Here is an 18,496-nt window from a genome sequence, read left to right on the forward strand (position 1 = left end):
GAAGGCGCATCATGCTCCATCTTAAAAATACAACTGCAACATGAATGTTTAGTAAACTAATTTAGTTACATAATCTACAGAGAGTTACGAAAGGAATTCAAGGACATTGCTAGTGGAACACAAACGAAGAGCGGAACACCAAACACATTATTGTACATGGCAGACACGATCTCAGATGATTCTGGAAAATTCTTAGGCGAGAACAGAATTAACACATTATCTGCAACTACAACACGAGAACAGTGGCGATAATATGTTGAAAATCTGCTGTTTGTTCCAAAGTACTGCGGCTGGCATTATGGAAATCGAGGAAGTAAAGAATGAGGAGAATTGTAATGGATGCACAACTTCTTCATTCTGTAGAGGGGACATTTCGACATAGATTCTAATGCCTTTGCTTGGCACCATTTGCTTGACGACATTAGAATCTGTGTCGAAACATCACCCATGCAGAATATAGAAGTTGTGTGTTCATAAACATTCTCCTCATCCTACTCTACACAGCTTGATGAACACCAAGATGCAATGTTACACACAGTAAAAATAAATGATAAATGAAATAAACACACAACTGAAATAAATACACTTGTTGAAAATGACATTTTCGTGTTCTGGTCAGGACTTGTAGAGAGATTACGTACAATCATGAATTACCTACGTCAAACCACTCAATTATTCTTGAAAATAAACAGATTCAACATAAATGGACTCAGTCTGTCAAATGCAATGCACACCTATGTCAAACTCGAAAGGGAAAACTCCGACAAGAAATTGTTTTTGTCAGGGTTACAAACCAAGCTACACTCGCTCATTCGCTACACATCAAGCACTACAACTGGTTCAGCCTGACCTGATCAAGTGAATGCATTGCGTGACCGTGTCACAACTAGTTGTTTCTATTACTGTGTAGGGGTGCAACTTTGTCAGTTAATTGTCAACCGTTTGACATCGCAGTGTCGCTAAATGGTCAGCATTGTCCTAACTTTTTATCAAAAAGAAGCTACAGGTTGTTTACAGCAACTGGGTGTAGAGACCGATACCGAACGGGAATCGGATCGTGAACATAATTGACGCCTGTACGTTGTATAGTTAGTAAGCCGGACTAGATAGCATGTGGCTGTATAAGCAATATCCAATTAAAACATGACATGATTGTGTTTTTCAGAAGTGTTCTCTTCTACGACAAGTTCTGCGACGAATCCATGTACATGTATGCATGTTTGCACAAATGTAACACGGATGACAAGCTCGACTCCACTATTTAATGAAATTAAACGAAAACCTAAGACTGGACCCCTTCTTAAACAATATTAAACACCCTGAATGACATTCAAATAAGAACACACATCTGTCAAAACCTAAAATGGAATTTTCGATACATCATGTCTGAATGCTTAGATGTCATTTTAAGCTTGCATTCAAAACGCAAAATTTCATGTTAATTGACATAATGCCCTCACTTGTCTTTAAAGAGTACAAGTGCACTTTCTGTCAGAAAGAATGACAGTGCCAGGGCTGACATTGATGAAAGCTAGATTTTGTCCAGCTCTTCTTCCGCCAGAAGCAGTCTCTCGTGACGAGACTTGCATTCATTCCTCAAATAAGCCATGTCTGGATCTTCCTGGATGTGCACCATGGTTTTTTCATCCGAGGCAATATCCATGAGCAGGATTCGCATTTCCTCCACCTGTTCCCGGAACACGTGCAGCTGTATGATCATGGGGATGACGTCACACATACGCCGTGCAGCAACCTGAAATAGTTGAAAACATGGACTGCTCTCCAGAAAATAATCACAATCTTCTCCTTTATTACATGAAATAACTACATGAAAACTATTAAATACACTTAATACGTCAACATTTTATAAATTGTACATGTAAATTATTATTAAAAACGACCCGTTACATTGACATTAGGTATCTCCTTATTGCATGTCCTAAAATATGTACTGTCATAAATACCGACAGAGAAAACCACTGTTTTAGGCTGTTACTCTGTATCCCTAAAATTGCAAATAGGGTATGTCGAAATAACTCACTTCGGCCTGACTGGGTATACAGTGGGATTCGAAAGAGGATATCCAGAAAAACATATTTACTCGTAAAATCGGACAAAACTTTAATGACGACGGACCTTTTCACGTTTCCCATCGACATCACTACTTTCCTATGTCCTACCACTGGAACTGTAGTTTGGCCGAACTTTATTTAACAGATATTTCACACTTTCACACATCAACTACATAAATTGTAAAGATGAATGTAAAAAATGTTTATTTCTCTATTTTCGACATTTATATAGAAAGATTTTGTTTGTGTTTAATGCCGCAGTAAGCTATGTTCCAGCAATATGGTGGGCCGGACAATACAGTGATCAACAGTATGTCAAGATCACTTCTGAACCAGATCCTCAAGGGTTTTCTGGAAAGCGGTACATATGGTTTGAAGTATTTAAGATCTGTTGAGAAACACTGTTGTGGGTGAAGTCAAATTCATGAAACGCGTCGTCATGAAAACTGTTACGGGTAATATTCGGCACTGTACCTGACAATAGGATCGTAGACTCATCAATGCCTTGTCTACACCATTCACATCGTCATCAGTCACACGGACTGAAATATAGAAACAATCAATGAAAACCAAACTTCGCTAACAAACAGTTGCTTAGTTGGACTCGCTGACTTGGCTGACGTATCATCGTATCTCAGGCGTATAAATTTGATTATTTCCTTATCATGGATTAAGCCAACAAACAAACAAACAAAGCCTCAAAGATTACGTTTCTTCTTTACCCTTATTACCCTCTATAATGTTGCTGAAATATTGCTGATTTCGGATTTAACCAAGAATACGATTCTTCTGTATGATCTGTACAAAGGGATACGTTACGTGTAAACGTGTTTTATCACCTGTACATGTATTAGTTTGGTCACAGTGGCTATGGTCAAGGCAGATAATAGTTCGATGACTTAAAAGTTTTATGATGCATCTATGAGACCATGCTAACAATACCTGGCTGTGAATATCCTGACTTCGCTGCACGCGCTGCTGCTTCAGCTTCCTCCTCCTTTTTCTTCTGCTCTTCTCCTCCTAGAAGAGAAAACAGGATTGGCTCATGGACCATAACAACTATTGATAAGGATATTAATTAATGAAAGCACTTGGACAATATATCTTTACTCACGTAATTCGCCGCCATATGTCTTGTCCTGAGAGTACACCAGATTCTCCATCTTGAAATACCTCAGTATTTCCTCTTTGCATTCCTCTTGAGTCTGTTTCCGTGTCTTCATTATAACTTCCTAGAAAACAGAAATGTTACAGGAATGTAAATACTACAGTGGAAGCTGTCAAGTCCGGCATTTGTCCAATCCGGCAAGTTGCCAACACCGGCATAAATCCCAGTCCCATCCGTGGATGTTTACAGCTTTAAAAGTATCGCACAAATGTTATAGTGAACTGATGGATGACCTCTGTCCGGGCCGCTGCAAATATGACACGCTGATGCCCAAAGGTGTTCGGTAAGATAAATACGTCGGGCGATTAACAGTACTGTTGTCATCTGACGTCACAGCGGGTGAGCTAATTGACCATGGGCTTCTGCAAACGATAATGCCAAAAAAAAACAGTTTTACGCCGCACTCAGCAATATTCCACCTATATGGAGCCGGTCTGTAAATAATTGAGTCTGGACCAGACAATTCAACAAGCTCAACAGCATGAGCATCCATCTGCGCAACTGATTGGGATCAGTTTGAAGCGTAATGACGTCAACAGTGAGTGACGACGTCATGCGTCACAGTTCAATCTAAAATCAGTGACGTTAAGGTGCTTATTACTTGTATGACTGTTTTTTCTTTAACGCTGCTCAGCAATATTCAAGTATATGACGCCAAGCTGTAAACAATAGAGCCAGGAACAGACAATCAAGTGACGTTCATAGTGAGCATTGGTCTACATATTTTTTGGTTTCGATGACTTGCATCGATTAAGTTACAGAACGTGACCGCCGTATCCCGACTCCTTCAACAAGTTTTGCTGAAGATCAACTCTAATCCGGATCTTCAGAGTAACATAATAGAACAATTTCCGATATGTGAAATAAGGCTCCACTAGATAGTCATTTCCCTGTCTGCCAGTACTAGTGTTCCCTTATAACATATGCCGATTTAATGCAAAAATGAAGTTTAGTTATGTATCGTCACTGCACATGATGATCGGGTGGTCAGGCTCGCCGACTTGGTTGACACATGCCACTGGGTCCCAGCTGCACAGATCGATGCTCAGATCGTAAAACTAACCTTACTCACTTACTCACAGCACATGATATCAGTGAATAAAAATGGAAAACAACAGAAAGGGAATTTATACCTTAGCTCTTTCTGCAAAATCTGGAAACTTTTCGAAACACTTCTCCGCCAGGATTTTTAGAACTGTCATCGTGCTTCTGTGGACGTCATCGAAGCATTGAAGTGCAGGTTGTTCCAGTTTGGCGATGTATTCTCGAGCATAACTTTCCACTAGCTCAAACTTGCCCAGAAAATTACAAAACTCTCGACCTCGGGAATCTTCCATCCTTTGTTGAAGTTCGTTCCTCAGACTCTGTTTATTAGTATCTGGAAGGTGAAAACGCACATTTATACGTCAGTCAAGAAATTTGTGGTATTCTTTAAAGTAAGCCTTACGTCCATTAGACACATTGTTCAACTGGTGCACTAAGCAGTCCCTCCTGGATTCCGCGATTCCGAGGTTGCAGAAAAATCGCGGAATTTACATTGCCATGCAGATAAACATCTGGCCTGCGGAAAACGCATTTGCATTTGCAGAATCCGTGCTGAGTTTGCCACTTTTCCACCGCGGAATTTGCAAATTTTAAAAATTGAGTGAAACCTGTCAGCCGGAAAGGAAAGTAGAGCTAATGTCAAAAGTACGGTTGGTTAGACATAAAAAGGACTGACATATTTACTGTGAGAACATTTTCAAAATAATCATGTTTAAAGAAACTTTATTAATAAAGCAAGTTTAGGCATTTTTCAAATAATATTAGATGAATTTGACACTGCAATTACATTCTCAAAATCGATCATTTTGAAAATTGAAATTATTTCATATTTCTTTTAGGTATAAAATTGTCTGCATGAAACCGGAAGTTGTTCGTCTGCATCAAAGTTACAATTGAGAGGAGAGAAATAACTTTGAGCGAGTGTTTAATTCCCAAGCACAGAAAAAGGTGTGGGTGCTTTGTCATTCAAGATGTGATGTGTACTGTCGACTTAACTTTATATCTGTGTTTGAGAATTAAACTTTGAAGGTCTGTGTAATGTTTTTGTTGTTTTTTCTGAATGTTTTAGCCTCAGAACTTTTTGCAGACTATTGAAACGTGGGGTGCAGAATTTACTTAATTTTGCCGCGGTAAATCCAGGAGGGACTGGCTAAGCCTTGGTTCACATTCAAAGAAACGTGACATGCTTGTTCATGATTATGATGACACTGTTAGTTCTACTATTTCTGAGAAACTTGCCTTTACATGTGCTATGTATCATTTGGTCATTGTATAATGACGCCTAGAATGCTGACTGGGTTGCACCTGTGCGATGTACGTGAAACATTCATCCTGACCACGGCTTGATTCTCGTCTAGCATGCATCAGTCTCATCAACATATACAATGAAGAACAAAAGAAACGTCACCTTTAAAACCGAAAGAAAAGTTTCATTCCTACCAGGTGTTATATCGACCAAACGCACCGACAAAGGCAGACGTGGTAAAAAGTTCTATATGACTTTCGTGAAAATGAAAATGTACGTGCGTGTCATGACAATGATTCCAATGAAGTCGAGTCCCAAACTCCTGGTTTGACACAACCGCCATGCCACGACTTACTAGAGATCAGATGAACCAAGCCTTGGGACGATTGCAAGCTGGCCAAAGATTGTTATGCCCATGTTAAGACAAACTACTGACGGTACGGAGCGGTATCAGGCCAGTAACAGCATGCAAAACCGTCCACACAGTGGGCGACTTTCAGTAACATCACAAGGGCAAGACCGACAAAGTGTGCGCAACCATATGCGGGATGTGCAGAAATGTGTTGCTTTTTGTCTCTTATCTTCTATGAAAGCCGATAAAAAGAACTGTCTGTGCGTGTCTGTCTCTCTCTCTCTCTCTCTCTCTCTCTCTCTCTCTCTCTCTCTCTCTCTCTCTCTGTGTGTGTGTGTGTGTGTGTGTGTGTGTGTGTGTGTGTGTTTGTTTTAGTTTTGGTCCAAGCATCATAGTGTGGGGTACTCCCGGTCTCAGGCAGGTAGTCCCGTGGATGCCACACACAATACAGTGGTGTCCTTCTGGAACTATTTTTCGTGATTTTTAAGCTGTTTTTCTGGAACCCTAAATGTGATTCCCGAAGCCATCATGTGTTTGAACATGGCATGTGTGCTTGCAAAAGACCTCTGTCGACGTGGCGCTTCTTTTGTGGTTCAGTATATTTGTTTCTCTTAGTTCAAACATCATCACGATTGTTACGTGGTAATGTTTAAAGGTTTCCGTTCCTGATATAATTCAGTTAGTTAATCCCAGTTTAAATTAAGGACACCGCGGCATAAAAAGTATTCACCTTTCTTTCTCATATATATCATGATAGAGTAGCACTATAATAAATGTCTTTACAAAGTAACATGAAGAAAAAGGATTAATGCTCCATCCAAAAGGTGATTAAGATTAACATTAGAAACAGTACACAGTTGTTGCCCCTATCACTATCCATGCTCTGGTTACAAATTATGCATTTCTGCCGTACGGTTCCAATAGTTGTCCGCAACGAACTTAAAAGATAACTGTTCACCGACCGTTCTCTTCATTCTCCTTAGATGACATAAGATATATCTGACTATTGAAAATAGTACACTTTCTCCCATTATTGCATCATTAAGTTTCAGAGATCACAGACAACATGACCGAATCTGAGAATATGTATTACCATGAGTAGTTTGTTTGAATAGTTGGGAAGCACCTGTACCTTTACAGCATGCGTGCGTGCGTGCGTCTGTCCGTCCCTACACACACACACACACACACACACACACACACACACACACTCAAGCACTCACGTATAAAATCTCTGGTCCCCAGTAGCAGGTAAAATGTTTGTTAAACGTTTTACAAAAGCTTTGTAATCTACTGACCTGGCTGTTCGGCGAGAATGGTTCCATACAGACACGTGAAAGCCCTTCGAGCACTGCTGTAAAGGTTGTTAATGGTAGGTGGATACTTGGGGTCATCACATCGCTGTCCAGTCGTCAAGGCAATGGTAATATTGATAAACTCGGTGACCATCTGTCAAAAGCACATCAACGCATAAAGTACTTTCTCTACTGACAAGCTTCCTTAGACTCACTGACGAATTTCAGGAGCATGTTAGAATTCGAAACGTTAAGATTTGATAGGTACGATATTAATAGAAACACAATAATGGTTCAGAGAAATTACATCTTAACTGGCTTAGTCTCTACTAAAGAGGAAATTGGGCACTCTGTTGTACTTGTTACAGTTGACTGCATTCTCTTGACGGTTTACGTTTTACTATGATGCAATCATTTCACTACAAGCATTATGCAGCGCTACAAGAAACGACATTGAGGTTTCCGTTTATACTCTACTTGATGACGTTTTCACCCAAAACTGGTGTGTAGCCTAACACAAAGCATTCGTGACCAACTCGTATTATTCCGGGACAAGCCGAATAGCGACTCGTACCTCTCTCGAAGGACATCAGAGCTACCTCAAACAGGAATGATTGTACATGATATGCCCGTTTGATTCTAATCCCACTTAATATCAACAGGGTACTCGTATATTGCATTGCGCTGTATTTGTTTTTGCTGATTTATTGCTTATAAACTTCCTTGATACAGCTAAAAAGGGAGTGAAACATATTCTGATGTAATTATTACCAGGTGTCTACCTCACATTTCCAGTTACATTTCTAAATAGGGTCTAATAATCACAAACAGGAATTGTTTTATTGAACATGGAAATGCAATTTATGTTTACCTGTGACGTTGAAATAGTTCTCAAACGGAAAATGTGTGTAACATTCTGTCATACCCGAAGAGGAAACGACATTTAGACAGACTAAAATATTCCGAGATTTGAAATATATGCCCAGTGTTAACGGTTACAGTTGATTATTACTCAGGGGATACTATCAGCTGGAATATTTCTAAATGCTGACTCGAACTCCTGTCAATAACTTACCATGAGTGCCATCTGCCTCTTCTCGGAGGCTGTTTGTGGGGGATCCTCTCCGAGTTCATGCAACTTCCGCTCCGTATCAAGGAGTTTGCGGCGCACATCCTCCTTCAGTTCTGGTAACAGTTTCTGCAACATGGTTCATAAGCAGTGTTTATCGTAACACCGTTTGCAAGTAGCCATGCTTTTAACAAATTCCACACCTTGTTACTATATCACGTGACATATCTCGCTTACAGTTCTGTTCCGGAAAAGGGCACTACCACAAAATTCAGTCGAAGTTGAACCTGTAGCCATGGAAACGCAAAGATATTTTATTCAGATATCCAAACTTACCAAAAGGCACCACCATACCACCACACCTATCTAAAGAAGAAACAGCGAACGGTTTTAAAGTTCTGTTCCAGAAAAGTGAACAACCACGGTGACCAATTTCAATGAAAATCGACATGTTTTCATGGCAGCAACGAATAATAAATTTCACACACTGGTGTAACTACTCAAAAGGCACATGTAGGGACCATGTTTCCATGGTGAAATTAATATCTGGGTCTAATCCTCAAAGGGCACATCTAGGGATCATACTTGACATGTGTACCAAGTTTGATGACGCTCAACTTCAATGCCCTACTCTTGTCAAAAGATAACATATCCCCTCGGCCCCCACATATTTGAAAGGACAAATCATCTGAAGGTTACTTGATTAGATTAAGTCTTAGATTAAGTCTGACTCGTTTTCATGGAAGTCATGAAAAATATAAATGCCATATATCTGTAAACAGTAAAAGGCACCAAGGAGCCTATCCCTCCATTTTGAGCCTAAGTCAGAATTGTTTCAATGGAAACCGGGAAAAATAAATATGCCAAAACATTGTAGATAGAAAAAGGCACCACTTTGTGGTCTGCTTCAATTATCTGCCAAGTTTTGCTGTAAGGTATTAAGCAGTTTTCGAGTTGTGCTCCGGAAATGAAGACCATCCCTCCATTTTGAGACTATGTCCAAAACGTTTCTATGGAAACCGAGAAAATAAGAAATCACAAAAACCTGTAAATACCAAACGGCACCACATTGGGGTCTGCCACACATATCTACCAGACCATCCCTCCATTTTGAGACTATGTCCAAAACGTTTCTATGGAAACCGAGAAAATAAGAAATCACAAATACCTGTAAATATCAAAAGGCACCACTTCAGGTTCTGACTGCTATATCTACCAAGTTTTGCACAAAAATATTGAACGGTTTGTGCGTTCTCCGGAAACGAAACACATCTCTCGCTTTTGAGACTATGTCCAAAACGTTTCTGTGGAAACCGAGAAAATAATAAATCACAAAAACCTGTAAATAGCAAAATGCACCGCTTCAGGTCCTGACCGATATATCTACCAAGTTTTACAGAAAAGTGTTGACCTTTTTTTCAGTTCTGCTCCGGAAACGAAGGCCACCCCACCATTAGACTAACACCAAAAATGTTCCATGGAAAAACAACAATCGAAAAATAATAATAATAATAATTTGCCAAAACTCTGTAAATAGCAAAAGGCACAACCATAGGTTGAGATTATTATATCTATCAAGTTTGGTCTAAAAATATTGAACGGTTGTTTCTACTCCCGAAACAAAATTATTACGAACGGATGGATTTACGGCGGACGGACGGAGAGACGAGGCGTCGACTATATTCCCTCGCATTACATGCCGGGGGATAAAAACGCAACAAAACTTCTTGGTCCATCAGTATATCAAAGCATGCCCATGGTATATTGATGTTAGAGATCTGTGTATTTATAAAATCGGATCGAAATTCATGCATCACTTTGCAGAGACATCATAGATAGATTCTGCAGTGTCGAAGATGTCCAATATGAGTGAGTGAGTGAGTTTATTTTTATGTCGCACTCAGCTATATGGCGACGGTCTGTAAATAATCGAGTCTGGACCAGACAATCCAGTGATCAACAAATGAGCATCGATCTGCGCAATTGGGAACCAATGACATGCGTCAACCAAGTCAGCGAGCCTGACCACCGGATCCAGTTAGTCGCCTCTTACGACAAGCTTAGTCACTTTTTATGGCAAGCATGGGTCGCCGAAGGCCTATTCTACCCCGGGACATAAAACAACTGTTTACTGGTTAAGTAGAGGCGACCTCAACGAGCAGTCGGAAAATCGGAAAACCGTGTACTACGAGTGAAAGTGTAATAAGTGTTGGGGCAAAGTAATTTTGCTGCACACACCTTGATATGTCTTTTCAGCTCTCGTGACAGTCTCGATGATAGGTTGGGGACTCCCCACTGAGAAGGTCGCAAGGAACTGGAATATATGAAAAGTGCAAAAGCATTGTAGCTCAAATACATATTAACATACGTCTTATTATGAAACTCATATACTTGCTCACTGTATTTCATTTCTGCCCCAATCCCACTTCAACGGAAGTCAATAACGAGAGAGTGAGTTGAGTTTTACGCCGCTTTTAGGAATATTGCAGCAATATCAGGCCTGGGGACACAAGAAATGATCTTCACATATTTTACCCAGGTGGGGATTCGAACTCGGGTATTCGGTGTTTTTACCATTCGGCCACTCCACCGCCCCAAGTAACGGCAGTAACGACAAGCGTGGTGTAGGTACACCGGACTGGCGCCTTATCCTTAGAAGTGGGTGCGTTTCAAATGTCCGAATCATAGTGATTTGTAAACTACCTGAAATGTCTGTGACTTTTGAAGAAATCTTCTTCCACATCCAGTGCTTGTTTCAAAGACTGGCCTTCCGATACAGCCTCCTGACCTCGACACTTGACAATGATGTAGCCTTTGGACAGTGTGAACTCCATGTTGTTCAGGATCCTCATCACACTGGTCTCGGCTCCCTTGTCCAGCAAGTCCGGTTTGGTTAGAACACCTGCACAGATTCATTTTACGTGTTCAATAAATGCATATTTATCAATGCATGTACATGCAAGAATTAACACAAACTTTGACATATGATTTAAAACATTGTTTTCACAGGTCACATTTATAAACTTCACGTACCCAGTGTTCTTCCACCTTCGTCATCAAATTCCTTTGCCATTTTCAGCGCTTCACAAGTAGCTATATCCACATTACACTGTAGAACAGCAAGGATGATTGTCTCCTGGCGTCCAATATATCTACGGATCATATTTTTAATCTGAAATGTAAAAATAACTGCTTTAGTTTTGCGGTAATTGAATACTGATAGTATATTTTAAACCAAATTAATATTCCGAAATTACTTGCTATTGCTACAAACGTTGGTTTTAGTGTCATGGACCCACTGGGGTCTGTGTACTGGGCAACTAGTCTATTACTGTTAGACTCGAGTTGCAATTATGGACGGGCAGTAGGAAGACTCCGCCATGATATTACGGAATATTTAAGAAGACTCTTCCCTTTTTGCCATAGATGGGTATCTTTTGTAGAAGATCAATACCATGTATTAATTGTGTGTAACATTAGCATCACATCAGCCTTTCATAATTATCATGGCATCAGATATGGGTAGTGCTCCCTATGATATTGATCAGTTCTAACTTAAAGCGTATAAACCACGATTTGCCCTTACAAGTGAAATGAGTGTGTGACATGTGTATATATCACAGGTAAGTCCCTGTACATCACAACCCTTGCATGGAATAACTCATGGTCTCTGTTAAGTATTTATTAAGCCTGTGGCCTCGGTATTGGAATAAATATGTCTGTCTGTGTGGTTGATTATTTACAGGTTTAAAATGGCAATAATCTTGTGATGCGTTTTATGCATTCGCATTCTTGAGATGCATCATTGCTAAATCCGCACGAAGTGCCTCATACATGTCCATGTTTCATATGTTCATGTCCATGTTTCATATGTACATGTCCATGTTTCATATGTTCATGTCCATGTTTCATATGTGCATGTCCATGTTTCATATGTACATGTCCATGTTTCATATGTGCATGTCCATGTTTCATATGTACATGTCCATGTTTCATATGTACATGTCCATGTTTCATATGTACATGTCCATGTTTCATATGTTTCATATGTGCATGTCCATGTTTCATATGTGCATGTCCATGTTTCATATGTGCATGTCCATGTTTCATATGTGCATGTCCATGTTTCATATGTACATGTCCATGTTTCATATGTGCATGTCCATGTTTCATACATTCCTCAATCAATGTAGTCTCAATCCGATTTCCACAAAAGTGTTGATCGAAGTGGGAACTACGTGCAATACCTGCTAAACATAAATGTTTCTGATTAAATGTTTTGAAGATGGAGGATCACTGTGATGATATCTTACCCTCGCTTCGATATCAATCGGCTGACCCTCGACAGCGTTTCTTGCGATACCTGGCAGGTCTATCACGGTAAGGTCAGGGACATCTGATGACGTCACTTCAAGCGTAATGAGTTCATCACTAATTCCCTTGGCACCATCTGTCATTTCCTTTTGGGCTGCAAGCATGAAACATTATAATTTAAAGAGGCGTCTATACACTACACTGCACATACTGCAGATTCCCTTTCAAACAGACTCAAAACCTTGAAGTTTGGCATTTCATAAATTTGCAGTTACATAAGCGTTAGGTGAAAAAATAATGACATCGTGCGTTCAGTCTCAACTGATGCTGTTACATTTCTTAAATCTAATAGTTAGTCAAAGTGTTGTTTTTTTCAATTAATGCTGTTAGATCGCACTCAGTCAGTGATTGAGTTAAGATTTAACGTCGCATCGGCAATATTTCAGCCATATCGTGACAAGAACATTTAATATTGAAATGAAATATATGTCTGTTATAAAAAACCTGTCAACGAAGGACAGTAAAACAACTAGAATATCACAATTATCATTAAGACTAGCGAGGAAAGATAAAACTAATATTACTATGTGGACAGTACAATATAAAAACAGGCTATAGATCGCCAGCAACTGAAGATAGATCACCATACTAGGGACTATGGGGACTTACAGTACCTTTGCTACCTGCATGCACTCTAGTTGGATTTACACCATCCCTTCAGCCGCTGGCGTTTGTACGAAATTTTAGCCAAAATTAAAATAACAAATATAAACGCTTAAAAATCCTGGTAAGTTTACATTAACGTTGAACGTTTTAGACTTACGTACCCTCTCAGGAGGATAATAATTTTACAATACTTCAACCCCCTTTGAGGGTACAGCCACTAACAATTCAAGTTACTAATCATAGCTACCAATGATTCATCTATTTACAGAACATGTTACTCAAAATCCAACCAAAAAATCAATTTCTTTTAAAAACCCAATAATTAAATGAGAACTAAAAGTTGTAAAAAGATCCTTGATATTTTTGACATTGAAATGCTCTTTTCCCTTGTGATGGAGAGAGCGCACTCAGAACAACATGTTTCATTGTTTAACAACCTTTCCGCACAAGGTCTCCGACGCTCTCTCTGTTCAGGATGACTGCCACGTGGGGCACATCATGCTTGTCCTTATACATTATCTTTCCCTCCCACGTGTCCTCATCCTCTGAGTGCTTCATCCGCATCTCCAACGGACACCTTGTCACAATACCTACAAACACGAATGCACACCTTTTGTTTTTCTCCACTTTAAGTGCATGTGCTTTCAATTTCAGACGTGTAGGAATATTTCAAATATAACAAACCAAGTCTAGTTATTTCAACATTACTGGTCAATACAAGTCGCGTGATCAAAGACATTTGTAAACAGAGTTGTGTGAGCTTTAACGTTTCTCAGACTTGCCGAATATTGATTGGTTGCAAATTGTTCTTGCAGGACTTTAGCCGCTTCAGACCTGTTTAATGGACTTTCTAAGAAAACTGGCTTGAGATATCAGATATCTAAAATATAGCTTACAAACATTTGGTAGACTATCCACAAATGATATTGTTCTCCATGGCATTATCATGTGAAGCCAAGCTTAGTGTAAAATTGTATACAAGTAGGGCTGCACAGCATTACCGGTATACTAGTATATCGCAATACGCTCTTCAAATATAAGCATAAAGAGGCAAAGAAAATGTAATGTTTTTTGTGACTCTTATGAATTCATTCGCAACAACTTTTTTCCTTCGTTATTCAATGACAAAACAACATAGTAATACTATAAATTTAGTAAAAAAACAGAATCCTTGACAATGCAACCTAATTTTGATATTGCTGTTATCAGAACCATAACATATATGCTTAGGGACTAATGCAGAAAATAGGATCGACAAGTACAATTTGTAGTACTTACTGTCAAACACTTAAGTTCCCAATTTGTCGCAATATGTATCGCAATGCGGGTGCCTGAATCGCAATATGCTCCAATACAGTTTGTTCGCCAATACACAGCATTATGTGACAGTGTACAAAGGTGCTTTCCTTACACTGATTTACTGTTTGACGTCATTGCAGGTGTGGCCTTTATAATAGCCTGATAAAAAAACACAGCCTACCCGTTCCTCTTGGAAGTTGAACGCCAGAGATTGCTTCAAGAACTGAGCTCTTCCCGGCACTCTGGTCCCCGATGACGGCGACGGCAGGAAGGTTGATGTCTCTGTCCAGACCATATCCACGTAGTCTATCGACTAGGTCTATCAGGGGGCGAACCTCAGCATCGAAGGACGACGTTAGGGCTTTTGTTCTCTCCGCATGCGACAGTATAACTTTTGGCTCTGTGGAACGATTGCAAATAACTGTAACTGGATAAATATTAGTAAGAGATGTCACCGAGCGCCAGTTAGCAGGTCTAGTTATGTTTATTACACCATTATAAGCTCAGAATGGTTTATGTTGTCTGTATCTGAACTTTGGACAAAATACAAAGGAATTAAGATTGCTTCATAAGAAAATCTATAGTTTGAAATGCAGGTGGACCCGGGTTTGTTTTGTAAATAACCCTTCAAACAATTATCCAATCGATCGCACACTTTGCAAGTGGATTTTTTGTCAAACTAATCACATAGTAAATCACCGATTTCTTGAGGACAGATGGTCCTTTCTAGCAAATAAACGGACAATGACATCTCTGATGACCCTGATGTCAAAAGAATCTAACTTTGGATGCCTACCTTTTTGCACATGGTTTTGTTTAATGGTTGTTGGTTTATTTCTCACAATGTTTGGCACGATGCCCTTTTTCATGCCAACAGCAAAAGGTGTACGTTTCATGTAATCCTACACCTTTCATAAAAATAATTACTTTTCTAGTTAAACGTTAAACATCATCTGAGTAACTTTTGATGATGACAGCTAAAGGTTGTCAGTGTGATTGATTCAAACGGTCTGTCACTGTGCAGTGAACAGTTAATTCAGATTTCCGATGGTTACTACAGAAACTGCAACTATACCAATCAGGTTGAACATGGCTGTCTTTGGGATAGATTAAAATTAAGTTATCATTCGATAACTAATCACCTGAAGATGATTTCAAAGATGTTTGCACAATATCCAAATGAAGTGACTTATACTCAATTTATGAAAAGTATTCTTGCAATAGTTAATAAACACGTAAGTCTATGGAAATTACACTGATGATGACTCACTTATGTCCAACTACTGTAGCCTTCTCGTTTAACCGTCCTGCGGATATTTCTCCTGGCGAATAGGCCATAATTTTATTTTATACCTTAAACTCATTAACATGTTTATGTACGATTATTGAGTACCCTAACATATTAGCCAATATATGTTTTTGCACCAGATGTGTCATGCGTGTATAATCTGTTAACAAGTGAACAAGTTATGTTGTTTACATTGACACAGAAATGAGTTTATAAAGCAACAGGGTAAGAATATTGGACTATGTCAATAGCTCACTTTGTTATAGTATTTATCCTAGATTCTATCCTGAAATCTACGTCGTCATCTGTTCAGATTGATTATAAATCGTGGGTCGAGGCGTTTCCTCAGTTACCTCCCTTGTGTGAAAGGCAGAAGCGACTGGTGAGTTGGCACCAAGGCATTCAGGAGGCAGAAGTCAGTCTTACACGTTCCTTGTGAATACTTCGTATATATTTAGACCAGTGATAGCACATTTTCTGATTTGATTTAAGGCACGTTGTTTACAATGCTGATTTAGTTTTGTTTACAATCGGAATTTCAAAGGAAGAGAAACCAACAGTAGGGATGGTTGAACCCGTTACCCGTCATGAACTGCACGTGCATTTACCTGTCTGTTGTCGCTGTTACAGCTCACTGGCTCTCTCCCTCTGCAAGCAGCCTGCCTTCTGCTGTTTATTTTGTTGACAGTTTCATAGACAGATTCTTTCATACAAATGCATAAAATCGCTGATATATAGTGTGATTAGGTTGTCTGACAAAACATCCACACGCAATGTTAGAGATCGATTGGATGATTTGATAAAGAGTTTGGGGTTTTTTTTTACAAAAAACCGGGTCCACTTGCATTTTATGCCAAACTACACTTGAAGCGTTTCTTATATGTAGTTTTGGGTTTGGGCAAAAGTGTTGACTCTTTAAGAGTTTACGATGAAATGACAACAGGATAGTGCAACATTGTAACTGTCTGTCATTCGAGTTTGGTTACTGTGATGAAGGCAATCTATATATTCAAATGAATTGGCATATACCTTCAAGGGAATTACCCATGTCTATATTTATTTCACCTCCCAATTTAGATAACTGATTCATCTCAAATTGTAGATAACTGATTCTACTTCTGAACCTGGTACTTTAACTCATTCTTTTCAAATTGTGGTCTTAGGGAGCCAACTCGGGTAAAACAAAGCGTCAGTATAAAACGACATTACACTAAAAGCTACTGCTCAGTGTCGAATTTCGTTTCAATGTTTTGATTTTCTATTAGCTATTTGCTGGACCATCTAAATGGGTTGGCAGTCTTCGATGTATATCAAAGAAGAAAAACAACGTGAAAGAAGCATACTGGCAAGCGAACAGTTATCGCCAGTCCATCAGCTATCAGTTAATCACTTCAGCTTGGCAAACCCCTGTACATCTATAGATGAAATGATTGACTTAACTATATTGATTGCTGCTACACAAGCTGACATGAAATGGCTGACCCTCTTAGTCATTTCACGAGATGACTAAAATCTGGGGGCATTTCACGAAATGACTGTTTTCACAATCTGAATGTAACATATACACAAGAATATCTAAATGTGTGGTCGGAAATGACGGCGAGCGAGGCGACCGGGGCAGCTCACTAACAGACAACAGTAAGAGACTGTGCAGTCTTATCAAAATAATTTGATAACAATTTGATAAGAATTCGACAACGTGTATTGTCACGATCAGTATCTGGCTGTGTGGGAATATGGGCAATTCCCAGAATCATGAAGCGATATTCAAGGAAATCTACTGACGTCATACCCTGACAACGGTTGCTACACGGCAGATCGTCATGACATGAGGAGGTAATATATGTGACGGCCAGTGCACCTATGACAACGATCCGACAGGGTGCGTTGACATTTCACTGTCACAAATGTGCAGGTGTGCTTGTCACACGATTTTAGTGGATCGTCTTAGAGACGTTCAGAATGATTAACAGATTAATTTTGAAAAACAGCATCACAAGTGAATCCCATAATATATGAATCCTATAACCTCTCTTACATGCAAGGATTGTGATATATAAATTATGAACAAATGAACTAAAACTACTCACTTGAAATTGTCTCTAGGTAACAAACGATATCGATTTTGCCTATCCTTACCGGTATTATCAGGCGATGGTGTTGTTGCTATGGAATAGCCGTTCTTCTTCTTGGCTCTCCCCATTGTGTCTGTCGGTGTGTCTTTTGACTGAGCTGTCTCGCAAACAGGTTACCAACAAAATTTACACGATGAAATCCGCAAAGCTTGTGATAGACTAGCCTGCGTGAATGCTTGAGCTAATGTATACATCCCATAGTTTCGGTGGAAATCCCATCACTTTCGTTTCGTGGAAAGTCCTAGTTTCGGTTTCTATATAAGGCATAATGTAGACAGGCATGACCTGCCACCAAATACGAATAAACAAATTCACATTTTTTTTATAAAATTGGCAATCGCATATCATTCTACAGTGACAAATAATGAAAATATAAAATTACACTAGTTTTGAAGCGAAGTATAGATCATCCATTGTAACCAAGCTATACCGAGGTTAACCGCACTGTCGCGTTTCCTGTAACTGCACGGCTGCTGCACTATTGTCTGTTTCCTGTGAAAACGTACCAGATGAATTTCACTTTAAACACAAAAATATATATATATATA

General features: G+C 39.3%; 1 protein-coding gene across 1 annotated transcript; it reads right to left on the reverse strand.

Moving 5' to 3' along the window:
- Positions 1 to 41: 41 nt before the first annotated feature.
- Positions 42 to 18,174, reverse strand: LOC137284844 (interferon-induced GTP-binding protein Mx1-like). The gene is made up of 14 exons (XM_067816862.1): positions 17,953 to 18,174; positions 14,707 to 14,925; positions 13,664 to 13,816; positions 12,560 to 12,714; positions 11,280 to 11,418; positions 10,950 to 11,148; positions 10,485 to 10,560; positions 8,253 to 8,375; positions 7,181 to 7,331; positions 4,374 to 4,618; positions 3,187 to 3,304; positions 3,015 to 3,092; positions 2,547 to 2,614; positions 42 to 1,753 (listed from the first exon to the last, which is right to left on the reverse strand). The coding sequence occupies exons 1-14, from the start codon at positions 18,014 to 18,016 to the stop codon at positions 1,532 to 1,534; spliced, it is 2,010 nt and encodes a 669-aa protein (XP_067672963.1). The 5' UTR covers positions 18,017 to 18,174; the 3' UTR covers positions 42 to 1,531.
- Between the last annotated feature and the right edge of the window lie 322 nt (positions 18,175 to 18,496).

The sequence above is a fragment of the Haliotis asinina genome, chromosome 5 (assembly GCF_037392515.1).
Source record: "Haliotis asinina isolate JCU_RB_2024 chromosome 5, JCU_Hal_asi_v2, whole genome shotgun sequence".
NCBI lineage: Eukaryota > Metazoa > Mollusca > Gastropoda > Lepetellida > Haliotidae > Haliotis > Haliotis asinina.

Coding starts and splice junctions, on each gene's coding strand:
- LOC137284844 (XM_067816862.1), bottom strand. CDS start 18,016: ATGGGGAGAGCCAAGAAGAAGAACGGCTATTCCATAGCAACAACACCA. Junction 14,926..17,952: donor ACCATCGCCTGATAATACCG/GTAAGGATAGGC, acceptor ATCGTTCCACAG/AGCCAAAAGTTATACTGTCG. Junction 1,754..2,546: donor GTCTACGATCCTATTGTCAG/GTACAGTGCCGA, acceptor CAACTATTTCAG/GTTGCTGCACGGCGTATGTG.